At 42.5% G+C, this 13356-nt stretch overlaps 1 protein-coding gene across 8 annotated transcripts in view; it reads right to left on the bottom strand.

Annotated features, from left to right (window-relative positions):
- The window catches only part of MCPH1 (microcephalin 1), a 225446-nt gene that overhangs the window by 167496 nt on the left and 44594 nt on the right, over positions 1-13356 (bottom strand). For all 8 annotated transcript variants that reach the window (XR_012902550.1, XM_075923600.1, XM_075923599.1 and 5 more), the window contains one exon: positions 4044-4081. Coding sequence is in view for 7 of the 8 variants with exons in the window: in XM_075923600.1 (XP_075779715.1) it covers positions 4044-4081 (38 nt within the window). In the remaining variant the exon portion in view is untranslated. The remainder of the gene's footprint in view (positions 1-4043; positions 4082-13356) is intronic.

Below are 13356 nucleotides of genomic sequence, written 5' to 3'. Positions count from 1 at the left end.
AGGAGGAGGAAATCTGAAGTCAGTTTCAAGCTGAAAGTTGTAAACTTTGCCAAGGAACATAATAACTGTGCTGCTGCAAGTCAATATGGAGTAACAGAAAAGATGGTCCGAGACTGGAAAGCAAATGAAGATGCATTAAAGAGTATGTCAAGTAGTAAGTGTGCATTAAGAAGAGGCACCCCACATTAGTCAGAACTTGAAAAGCACGTAGCAGACATAGTGCATGAGCATCGTCAAAATGGTTATGTAGTGACACGAAACAAAATACGTATGTTTGCACTTCAGTGGGCCAAATCTAACCCAGATCACAGCAAAGGATTTAAGGCCACTGTATCCTGGTGTACTAGGTTCTTGGAAAGGCATAATCTGGTACTGAGGCAAAAGACCAAAATTGCACAAAAATTACCTGCAGATCTCGACGGCAAAGTAAGTCTTTTCCATTGATATGTATTACAACAGCACAAGAAACATGGCTATGCGTTAAGTCAGATCGGAAATATGGATGAAACTCCTATGAATTTCGATATGGTTGGAAATAAAACTGTTAATCCAAAAGGTGCAAAAACAGTGTTAATTAAAACAACAGGACATGAGAAGTCCAGTTCTACAGTGGTACTAGCATGTACAGCTGATGGTGCCAAACTAAGACCAATGATTATTTTTAAAAGAAAAACAATGCCGAAAATCAAGTTCCCTGTTGGAGTTTATGTACATGTGAATGAAAAAGGCTGGCTGGATGAAGAAGGGGTAAAGCTATGGCTTGATAATGTATGGAGTAGGCGACCAGGTGGACTTCGTCAAGAACGTAGCCTACTGGTGTGGGATATGTTCAGGGCTCATTTAACTACCAGCACAAAGAAAAGGCTGGCAAAAATAAACACAGATGCGGCAGTTATTCCTGCAGGATTGACATCATTGGTACAGCCACTGGATGTGTGCCTAAACAAGTCATTTAAAGATCGCATTCAAGAACAGTGGAATGAGTGGATGGTTAGCGGCGAAAAGTCATTCACAAAAGGAGGAAACATGCGTGCGCCACAATTGGATGTTTTGTGTAACTTTGTCATAAAAGCCTGGAATGATATTGATGCAGAAACAATAATCAAGTCTTTCAAGAAGTGTGGCATATCAAATTCTTTGGATGGTATGGAGGACGACTTCTTGTGGCAAGATGAAGGGGAAGCCGAAGCTGAAGCCACACCATCTGATTCGGAATTAGATCCATATGACTGTCTTACAAATGTACCACAAGATGTCATTGATGAACTTATGATGTCAGAGGATGAACATGATGAGGATTTTGAAGGATTTTAAGTACCGGTAAGTCAAAACCATTTTAATTAAAATTATTTAAATCAAATCTGATGTTATTAAATGGTGTTGCCTCGGAAGGGGGGGGGGGTAGTCTTATACGGCGAGTATAGGCCAAAACCTATGTTTTAACTGGAAAATTAGGGGGTCGTCTTATAAGCCCAGTCGCCTTATACGCCAGAAAATACGGTATGTTTATATAAATTCCATTGACCCATTTCTCTAGCCCTGACACCAGCTCTGGCAGAAGATGCTCTTGACAGGTGGCTTCTCTGTCTAGAGCAGTGTTTCTCAAACTTAGGATTCACTGTGCCCATGATTAACGTCTTGTCCTTCCCCCTTTTCTCCTTCCCTCAATTCCTCCTTCTCCCACCCAGGACCTTCACCAAGCTGTGGAACAGTAGCCTGCAGGAGGCACTGAGAGGAGGGAGAAAAGTGGGAATGAGATACACTCAGGGGAGGGGGCAGAGCAAGACAGGGAAGCAGAGGGAGAGGTGTGGAGAGGGATCAGGAAAAGCTGGGGCTTTGGGGTAAGAGTGGAGTGGGGACAGATGTTTGTGGGGAACAGGGTTGAGTGGGAGGGATCTGCAAAAATTTAACATAAAATGGAGGTTCTTAGGTTGCTAAAGTTTGAGAATCACTTGTCTCAAGGGATGCATTTCCTCCTCCTTCCAAAGGTTATTTGCCCCACACATAGACCAGGGAAGGCAACTTATAATGTGCTCTCTCAATGCAGTGAGGTCAAAGCACAGACCTTAAATTAGCTAGCAGAGTTTTGAGGGACAATGTTAATTACCGTTAGCCATATAATATACGCATCTTAACATAAACCAAGTGAAGTAACACGCAAATATTAAGTGGATTTAATTATGTAAGTAAAAGGAGGAAACATTAAATGTAATCTTTTTGCATGTGACAAAGGAATGATTCTGCAATACAGCCATGAAACATAGGTTCTTTTCGTGCCTCTGCCAAGACTTTTTCCTTTGTTTTTGGACAAATCATTACCTCCCTGTGTTTCATTTTGTATCTAACTTGGTGATCATATTTACCTACCTTACAGAGATGTTGTGTTGTGCAGTTAAATGTAAGGCTTGTGAAGCGAAGGGGTGTTAGTGTTGAGTTTCATAAAGCATAAAAAAATATAAATATAGGTTTAAGTTGTTCTACTTGCTGAACTATTATTGTATAATGAAAGGAAGAAAATTTGACAAAAACATGTCTAAAGCATTTCTTTAAAGATAGCTACTAACCAAGTGTATTTTTAAGTATTCATCTTTATATAACCATCATGATTTGTCAAATGTTTTCAAATCTGAAAGACATGTGGGTGGCACATATAACTTTTTTTAAAGGAATTTTTTAATAAAATATGGAACTGTGTTTGTGTTGGATGATCTTTATTTTGTAAGAGTTTAAGGAGAGTAAAAAGAATATGCCAGAAAAATATTAACTCTTCCACAAATATGCAATGGTAGCTAGCTTTTAATCTCTGTAACCAACTGTCCAAAAAAGCCTAAAAGAAATACTTCTTTAACAGCTATTTATGTAAACTGATATTTCAGATTGTTATGACATTCTTTACAAAACAATTCAATGTATATGGATAAAGCAAAGACTCAAGCAAAAGGTCCAAGCCATTTACTGTACAGTCCTCCATTCCTTCCTCAAAACTCAAATTGAAACTTTTTGACATTTTTTTTTTTTTACCTTTAATTGCTGGATAGCATACCCATAACATCCAGTGGTTCTCAACCTTTTCAGACTACTGCATCCCATTCATGAATCTGATTTGCCTTGTGTACCCCAAGTTTCACCTCATCTAAAAATTACTTGCTTACAGAATCAGACAAAAATAGGAAAGTATCACTGCATATTATTACTGAAAAATGGCTTATTTTCTCATTTTTACCATATAATTCTAAAATAAATCATTTGGAACACTGTACTTAATTTCAGTATACAGCAAGGATGGGAGGGAGTTCTGACCTGAGGCTAGGAGTTTGGGGTATGGACTCTGGCCAGACAGCGCTTATCTCAGGTGGCTTCCAGTCAACAGTACAGTGGGACTAAGGCAGGCTCCCTGCCTGTCCTGGCTCCATGCCACTCCTCGAAACAGCTGTCATGTCCAGACTCTAGGTGGAAGGGCCAGACCAGGCAGGTTGTGCATGGTGCACTCTGCCCATACCTGCAGTTGCTGCCCTTGCAGCTCCCTCTGGGTACAGTTCCAGAGCAAGCATCCAGAGCTTCCCTTATTTCCCCTGTGCTTCGGGGCCACAGGAACATGACAGTGCTTCCAGCCCATAGTGCAGATTTGCTGTCAGCTGGATGAAATTAAACAGTAGGCCGGATGCAGTCTGTGGGCCAAGAGCTCCCCTTCCCTGGTGTATAGTCTATTATATATAGCACTATTAAAAAGTGTGTGTGTTTGAAATTTTAGTTTGCATTTATTTCACAAGTACTTTTTATATAGCCTGTTGTATATCCAGATAAATATGAACTGATGTAACCCCTGGAAGACCTCTGTATACCCAAAGGATGTGTGCGCCCCAGGTTGTGATCCCCTGCTCTAGTCTACAGAAAACTACCACGTATTTAAGCATATGCATACCAGTCAACCAAGGAAAATATATTTCATAGATAACCCACAAATAGATTTAATTCAATATGTGAAAGCCAAAGCTTTCAAAATTTACACGGAATAGAAAGTCACAAAAATATCTCATACTTACTCAGAGGACATGCTTGTCATGACTAATGTTCTTGTTGGCTAGAGATTTAAAAAAGGAAGAACAAGAAAACAAAGTCAAAAATATGAAAAACTCTTTTCCCACAGAAACTAAATTCTAAGAGATTCCACTAAAGACACAAAGCAAATCAAGATTAAGACACTAGTATGCAGGCCTGCTGCATTTTGAAGGAAATAAGAGCTCTGAACAGATTACAGATCACATGATACCAGGGACATTGATGTTCAGACATATCACAAGAATTGCACTCAGGCATCAGGAAATGGAACTGCTATTGCCTGCTGTCAGCCCTTTCTCTGAAGCATAAGCAAATTGCTCGAGTTCCCCCATCCAACTATGTTAATCACTTATACGGACAAAAATATGTATTGGGGGAAATGTAGAATCTATTACAAAAGGAGAGAAAGACCTTTGGAAACCCCATCGTGACAACCATTGTTACGAATCAAGAGCAAAAACACCAAGTTAATGCTTGGGCAAGAAAGGTACAAATAAGATGGTTCCGAAATACTAGTTTCTGCTGACAAATACTCCAAATTAGTTTATGAAAACTTAATTTAAATGCTATTGCATAGCTACTGTAATTTGAGATACGCCTTTGAGCTATTAACTAATCATTAAAAGAAAATTAAGTACATTACCAGGCTACATAATATATCCATTCTCTAAGCAAGTCTTTGCTTTTATTTAACAAAGACAACTGTGGCTAAGTACTTATTTATCTTTCTGAAGCTTATACATTGCATATAGGCTCAAATGATGTACCTAAGAAATAGATACATATAAAATAAATTTTCCAAATCCTGAAAGCAAGCAGGTCTGCTTAGCACTATATTATTGCTGTTCGTCCATCGAGATCGATGAGGACCACCCAGTGTCATCAGTTTACTTGGGAGTGGGTTCGGAGATGGCTGATTAGTCCAATCTGAGCCCGAAATTGACGGTTACAGAGGGGACATGGAAGATCGGTCTGCCGACCGGAGGAAGAGAAGATACTAGCCCTGGACTTGCAAAGAAGACATTTCTCTGCAGCATAACGCAGTCTCTTTTGTTCGTGGACTATTGCACCATCATGTATTCGTCTGCGCCAGGCGGAACGATCATCAGCAATACTCTCCCAATTTCCAGGATCTACGTTACAGTTCTTAAGGGAGGCCTTAAGGGTGTCTTTGAATCTCTTCTTTTGACCTCCAAGAGATCGCTTGCCGTGTTGTAATTCGCCATAGAGCATCTTCTTGGGCAATCGATCATCGGACATGCGCACAACATGGCCAGCCCATCTGAGTTGTGCCTTGCAAAGCATGGTGTGGATGCTTGTCATATTAGCCTGTAGAAGAACATCAGTATCTGGAACTTTATGCTGCCATCTTATCTTCAGTAGTTTCCGTAGACAGTTCAGGTGGAAGTGATTCAGCTTTTTCGCATGACGACTATATACAGTCCAGGTCTCACAAGCATAGAGGAGGGTGGGAAAGACGACCGCCGAGTAGACTTTTAGCTTGGTCTCAGTCTTAATGCCTCTTCGATTCCAAACATTAAGTTGAAGCCTTCCAAAAGCTGCACTGGCTCTGGCGATTCTAGTATTCACCTCCTCGATGATGTTGGCTGCCTTCGATAGAGTGCTGCCAAGATATGTAAACCTGTCCATTTTGTCGAGCTTCTGGCCATTGACAGGGATGGATGGCTCAGTGTAATCACAGCCAGGAGTGGGCTGATGCAGAACCTTGGTTTCTCACTATATTATTACATATAGTAATAGTAAAGAATTTAGGAATGGTTTGTTTGAAAATATTTTTATGATTCATACATTTGAAATATTATCCATGCTCTAGGCGTTTTTTACAAATCTATTTGTCCACAAAAGACCCACACAGTCTCTTCTACTGTTTCACCATGCCACAGCCCAAATTTCCTGATTCCTCTCCTCAACTAGCTTCCTTTGAATTCTGTTAACATAGTTGAGAATACCTAAGACCCTGTAAATCACCTTAAAGCTTATAGCACAGGTTCAAGAGGTGACTGAAAGCCTCAGTGCATCTTGATTATTTACGTATCAAAGAATCAGAGAAGGAACAGATCCACAGTATAAATTCCCCTATCAGTGTAGAATTACTCTTCATTATATGGTCAAGTAATTTGTTCAATATAAGGAAAGTTCCTTTGAACTCTATTACTAGACTAATGGCTTTTACTTACTTTTTTTACTGATATTCTTTGATGCAAATGGCTTTAAACAAATAATTTGGCTTCAGATCATACAATAAGTTGTAAATGGTCACATTTCCCCCCTTTGCTTAAATGTTTTGTTGCTATCCTGTGTTCATTGAGTACATTATTTTTTCAAGAAATGAGGACACAGAAGAATGGATACACAAAAGCCACTAAAAGACATTTTAGATTTTGACATGAACAATAAAAATTAAGGAAATTCAAAATAAGAGAGAGTAACCACAGTTTGCCTTTTGGGAAATAAATAAACAACAGAATATAGAAATAGATTTTTTTTTAAATGTATGCATCTGGAGGATGAAGGGGCAATCAGTAGCAGCCAGCATGGATTTACTAAAAACAAATCATGCCAAACTACAGTAAACTTCCAATAATCCGGCACCTTTAGGACTCAGGGGGTGCCAGATTATCAGATATGCCGGACTATTGGAAGGGGGGGCTATGAGGAGTCTGGGGCGGGGTGGGGTGGGGGGGGCGGTGCTGCGGGACCAACCCAGCAGCACCTCAGCTGCTCTGCCCTGGGCATCTCCGAATTAGCCGCTGCTGAAACTGACCAGTGGCTGACTCAGGAAAGCCCAGGACAGCGCAGCTCCAATTGTCCGGCTGCCTGGAGCACTTCCGGGTTCCAGGTGGAGCAGGACTAGCAGGAGTGCCGGATCACTGGATGTCGGACAACTGGAATTTTACTGTAGTTTTATTTCTTTCTTTGACAAGGTAACTGTTGTTGATTTAGAAGAACATGGTCGATATAACATACCTGAGGTTCAGCAAGGCTTTTGAAACAGCCCTAAATCAGCCCAAAGAGGCAATCCAAAGGGGGCTGCCCTTTTGGGGGAGCCCTTCAGGGGCAGACCAAGGGCAAGTGCTGTGATGGTAGATTATAATTGAGTGTGTGTTTGTGTGTGCTGGTAAGAGCAGCACACTTGGTTGTGTGGTGGCCTATTCAGTCCCTGGTGAGAGCAGGGAGGGCGGGTAAGGGTTCTTGGTGAGAGGAAGTTCCCTTTAGCTACCCAAACTGAAAGTGTGTGTTTGTGCTTCCCCCCACCACTATGTGGTTTGGCACAGACGGAGTGCCTAAGGAGGAGGGCTCAGATGGCATCGTGGCAGTTATGACAGGTAGGGGAAGATATGGAAGGATGATCCGGACTGGCCAGCCAAGGGGAATGAGGTTTATACAGTTATGTGTTATTCCTTCTTTCGGTCCTGTTCCCAGCCTTAAAAATTTTTGGGTACTTTAATACCTGGTCATCAGCCCTGAAGGTGCTGTTACTGAATGCCAGGTCAGTAGCCCAGAAGACAGCTGTCATCCACGATTTAATTCTGAGTAAAGGGGCTGACCTGGCTTGTATCACTGACATCTGGCTGAGAGTGGAGGGAGGTGTCGACCTTTCCCAATTGTGCCTGGCTGGGTTCTTAGTACAGCATCAGCCGCGGCTTAATGGTCGGGGAGGTGGAGTGGCAATTGTCTCATTGGCTAGGGTTGTGGTCCAACAAAGTGTCAGATTTGAGTGTCTGTACTTGATGTTGGGTATACTGCTTGTGTACCGCCCACCTTGCTATACGGCAGAAGCTCTGCTCGAGCTGGCCAACATGGTGTCGGACGTGGCATTGAGGATGCCGAGGCTTTTGGTCTTGGGGGACTTTAATATCCACGCCAAGGCTGTTCTGTCTGGTCCAGCCCAAGATTTTATGGATACCATGACCACCCAAGGATTATCCTAAGAAATAACTGACCCAACACATGTTGCAGGCCATACACTCGATTTGTTTTTTGGACTAAGGGTGATAGACTTCTTGGGATAAGGGATATGGCTACACTCCCTTTGTCATAGACTGATCACTACCTGGTTAAGTTTAGACTATGTGCTGACCTTCCCCTCCACAGAGGCGCAGGATCAATTAAAATGATCCGCCCTCGGAGGCTGATGGATCCATAGGGTTTTCTGACGCCCCTGAGGGATTGTTCAGCCATTATGGCAAATGGTCCTGTAGATACCTTAGTTGATACATGGAACACCGAGGTAGCCCAGGCAGTTGATATGATTGCTCCTAAGCGCCCTCTTTGGACCAGTAGAGCTAAGATTGCTCCCTGGTTTTCTGGGGAGCTGATGGCAGCAAAACAGTCTATGTGATGGCTAGAACGCCGCTGAAGGAGAACTAAGGCTGAGTCTGATCGACTGCAGGTTAGAGATGAACTGCGAGCTTACTCTGTGGCGGTGCTGACAGCAAAGAAAAGCTACTTCTCCACCCATATCGTGTCTGCAGAATGCCGTCCAGCAGAATTGTTTCCAGTAGTGCAGGGCTTGTTGCAGTCTGGCACTCATGACGAAATAAGAGAAGTATTTGGTCCCCCGCTGCGATCTGTTTCCAAAGCATTTTTCAAATAAGATCGCCTGCATCCAGTTGGATTTGGACTCTGGTTGCTATGTAAGTGGGGCACAGAATGTGTTGAGTGCACCATCCAGTCTTTTTTCTCTGGATAAATTTCAGCTACTGAAAACTGAGGATATGGACAAGGTACTTGGAGGAGTGCGACCGAACATGTGCTTAATTGATCCCTGCCCGTCATGGCTTATTAAATCTAGCCAAGAAGGAATGACTGGCTGGGTCCAGGGGATTATTAATGCATCTTTAGATCTGGTATGGTTCCTGCTGCCTTGAAAGAGGCAGTGATAAAACCGTTACTCAAGAAGACTTCCCTGGACCCACATGACTTAAATAACAATTGCCCAATTGCTAATATTCCCTTCTTGGGCAAGGTACTCGAGCGGGCGGTGGTGCTGCAACTCCAAGCTTTCTTGGAAGAAACAGATTACTTAGATCCATTTCAGTCTGGCTTTAGGCCTGGTTTTGGAACTGAAACAGCCTTAGTCGCCCTGGTAGCTGATTTACGCCGGGAGATAGACAAGGGGAGTCCAACCCTGTTGATTCTCCTAGACCTCTCAGTGGCTTTTGATACCATTGACCATGATATCCTTCTGGGATGCCTGGCGGGGTTGGGTATTGGAGGCACTGTTTTGCAATGGTTCCGGTCCTACCTGTTGGGATGCTTTCAGAAGGTGGAGCTAGGGGACTGCTATTCGACCCCATGGCAATTGTGGCATGGGGTCTCTCAAGGTTTCATCTTGTCCTCTATGCTGTTTAATATCTATATGGAGCCGCTGGGAGAGGTCATAAGGAGTTTTGGAGTACGGTGCCATCAATATGCAGATGACATGCAACTCTATTTCCCTGTGACATTAGAACCAGGTGTGGTAGTGACTGATCTAAATCGGTGTCTGGAGGCAATAGTGATTTGGATGAAGTCAAATAAGATGAAGTTGAACCCAGATAAGACTGAGGTCCTGTGGATCAGGACACCATCTGTTTGTGAATGTGGCATGGCACCTGTTCTAGACGGGGTTACTCTCCCCATGAAAGAACAGGTATGCAGCTTGGGAGTCCTCCTGGACCCTTTTTTAACATTTGAAAATCAGATCTCTTTGGTGGCCAGGAGTGCCATTGGGCAACTTAGTTTAATCCATCAGCTGCGGCCCTTACTGAACAAGTATGACTTGGCCACAGTGATCCATGCTCTTGTTACATCCTGACTGGATTACTGTAATGCACTTTATGTGGGCCTGCCTCTAAAGAGTCTTCGGAAATTTCAACTGGTCCAGAATGCGGCTGCTCTAGTTTTAACTAACACTAGTATACAGAGCACATTATGCCAGTGCTTTGGCAGCTGCACTGGCTTCCGGTATGTTTCCGGGCACAATTTAAGGTTTTAGTTATGACCTATAAAGCCTTAAATGAGTTGGGTCCAGGGTATCTGAAGGATTGTCTTCTCCCATATGAACCTGCCTGGGGATTGAGGTCAGCTAGGGAGGCTTTGCTTCATGTTCCCCCACTTGTGGAGATAAGATTAACATCTACGTGGAACAGGGCATTCTCAGCTTTTGCTCCCAGGCTGTGGAATTCTCTTCCTCAAGATATTCGCATGGCGCCAATGCTAGTATTGTTTTGGCATCAGGCTAAAGCCACCCTTTTTACTCATGCTTTTACTAATGTTTGAGTCTGTATTTGTGTGTTCCTACTCTCTATATGTTTTTAGCTGGTTACGTCCCTCTGGGGTCTCATACTTTAAATTCTCATATTTTAAATATATTTGTATTTTTTGCTGTTGTTTTTGTAAGCCACCTTGAAGTTTAATAGAAAGGCGGGGTAAAAATATTTAAATAAATCAAATAAAGAAATAAATGACATTCTGATAAGCAAGCTGAAGAAACATGAGCTTGATGGAACTACTATTGAATGGATACATAGTTGATTAAACAACCTTAAAGAGTCACTATTAATGGAATGATGGCAGATTGAAGGGAAGTCTCAAGTGAGGTTCTACAGCAATGTTTCTTAAACTGTGTTCCGTGGCACACCAGCATGCCGCGAGGCAGTCAGAGGTGTACCGTGGAGAATAAGTCTATAAGGTGCTACAGGACTGCTTGTTGATTTTTAACTCTAACAGATATATTAGAGCATAAGCGTTCGTGGGCAAAGACCCACTTTGTCTGATTCATGAGTTCAAAATGGAGACACTTAAAGGGGCTGGTGACTTGTGTGTATGTGTGTGTTTTCTTTTTCCTCAATAACTTCCGCCCCTCCCCATTTTTCTTTTTTTTTTTTGGTCAACAAAAAATCCTTGGTGTTCCTCATGGAAAAAAAAAAAAAGATTGCTTGGTGCTCCTCCGCCTTAAAAAGTTTAAGAAACTGTCCTACAGGACAAATATTCAGGGTGTAAAAACTGCTGGATCCACACAACTGTGGATCCTTTAACCTGCCCTGACATCACACCCTTTAGAATCAGCTTTATGAGGCAATGAGAGAGGCCTCTGGAGCACACAAAGGTTACATCTAGACTGCAGAGTTTTTCTGGGATACCAGGGGTATCCCAGAAGAGCTCTGCTGCTTCCAAGGAGCGCATTTGCTTTTCCAAAAAAAATTTCAGAAAAGGAAATGAGTTTTTTCAGCATCCCTATAAACCTCGTTCTACAAGGAAGACGGTATGTTCTGAAAGAGGGGGTTTTTCCCCCTGACATTTCGCCCTGTGTAGATGAGCCAAAAATGGGTACAGAGACTGGTCTGTGTGAATGCTCTCTCAGTAGCTTCTCTTTTAAAATGTCTACCAGGAGGCTTAAGGAACACAGGAGTCCATATGCAAACTATGATCTGGGACAAATTTTACTCCCAATGAACTGTTATTCCCTCTTCATTCAAAAGAACACGTTTCTGCAAGTTAAGGGTCATTTAATAAGCACACAATATGTGTTCTATTGTTTCAATAGGACAATGTGTTTTAAGACGGTTGTTCAATAGAAACCTAAGCCAAACTATGTGTTTTAATTTTTAGTTTACTTTGTAAAATTAATTGCTTTTACTTGCTTTTCTCCCTTTATATACACTATCTACTCTATTTGTGTCTGGTTTATTTTACACTGTGCTTTTATCATAAAATATGTTTTATATTAGCAGTTTTCTTTCTAACTGCTAAAAAAACCATCTGGGGAGCATCACTGAGGGTTTCTAATGCACATTTCTGCCAGAATTATCACTAATAAAACACTAGAGAAGATGGCATTAGGCAAATGGATCTTTTTTATCATTTATCTGTGATTCTTAAATCTTATTTTTATTCTAAAGCAGAACACATTTTCCCAAAATGATGCTTAAAGTCTAGAATGCATGATGTATAAATTAGACACCTACAGGACCTTTACATGATTTCTGCTTTTTCTTTAAGTCTCTCAAATACAGTTGCATTAAATCTTTCATTTTAGACTCTGCCAACTAGCATATTTTTCCAAGTCACGTGAAATATAAAACATATTTTAATACCTCTCAAAGGAAACAGCATTTCTAAATCCTGTCAGTACTTAAAAACAATGTGATATTTCCTGTATGTTAACTGACCTACACTGAAAAGAGACACACCCAATCTCTTACTGCTAAATAAAATACATCCATAATAAAAATTTGCTACATGTTACATTTGATCCTGGCTAAGTTCTTGATATAAGCTCCAAGAAGGTTAGGTACCTCATCCTCACATGCCAAGACAAATTTGTCCAAGCAATATATGCCACCTTTTTAATAGGCACTAAATATTTATCTAAATATTTCCCTACTGACTGTGCCACTATATCTAGAGAAAGCCCCAACCTAGAATGGGTTTATTTCAGTGATGAAGGAAATAGGACCATAAATATCTTTCAACTCAACCAGATAAAGAAGCTAGGTAAAAACTGAACTTTCCATGTTTGGAACTTAGATGTGAATCCTGCCAATGGTTCAACTGAGGAATCATTCCTAGTGATCACAACCCAGATAACCAGTTTGGATTTGTCATGTCCAATTAAAAGCAAAACAGAGTACAAGATTAATATCCCATGTTGTAGGAATGCCTCATCTCTTCTAGGTCATGTGCTTGCCTTACCAGCTCTCAGCTCTCTACCAGAACTACATAGTCTCCCACTGCAGACCACAGGCTCCCTGACTGAAGACGCAGCCGCGGGGGGGTCCCCAGCAGACCACAGGCACCCAGATTGAAGCGGCAGCAGCGGCGGTTCCCCGCGCCTCTGAGGCTTTGCTCTGGCAAAGCCTCAGAGGCGCGGGACCCCCCCGCGGCTGCGGCTTCAGTCCGGGAGCCTGTGGTCTGCTGGGGACGGTCCCCAGCAGACCACAGGCACCCAGATTGAAGCGACAGCAGCGGCGGTTCACCGCGCCTCTGAGGCTTTGCTCTGGCAAAGCCTCAGAAGCGCGGGAACCCGACCGGTGCCCCTGGTCTGCTGGAGACGGTCTCCAGCAGACCAGGGGCACCGGAGCAGCTTACGAACGGGGCTTTCTCGCCCCGACTTCCGGGGTGAGAAAGCCCCGTAAGTGCGGATCCGACGTAAGTCGGATCCGCGTAAGTCGGGGACTGCCTGTATACTTAGATTTCCAGAAAGCCTTTGACAAAGTCCCTCACCAAAGGCTCTTACTCTACTTAAGTTGTCATGGGATAAGAGGGAAGATCCTTTCATGGATTGATAAC

Source organism: Pelodiscus sinensis, chromosome 3, assembly GCF_049634645.1.
Source record: "Pelodiscus sinensis isolate JC-2024 chromosome 3, ASM4963464v1, whole genome shotgun sequence".
NCBI lineage: Eukaryota > Metazoa > Chordata > Testudines > Trionychidae > Pelodiscus > Pelodiscus sinensis.
The sequence above is the reverse complement of the archived record's forward strand: the minus strand, read 5'-3'. Positions and strand labels throughout refer to the sequence as shown.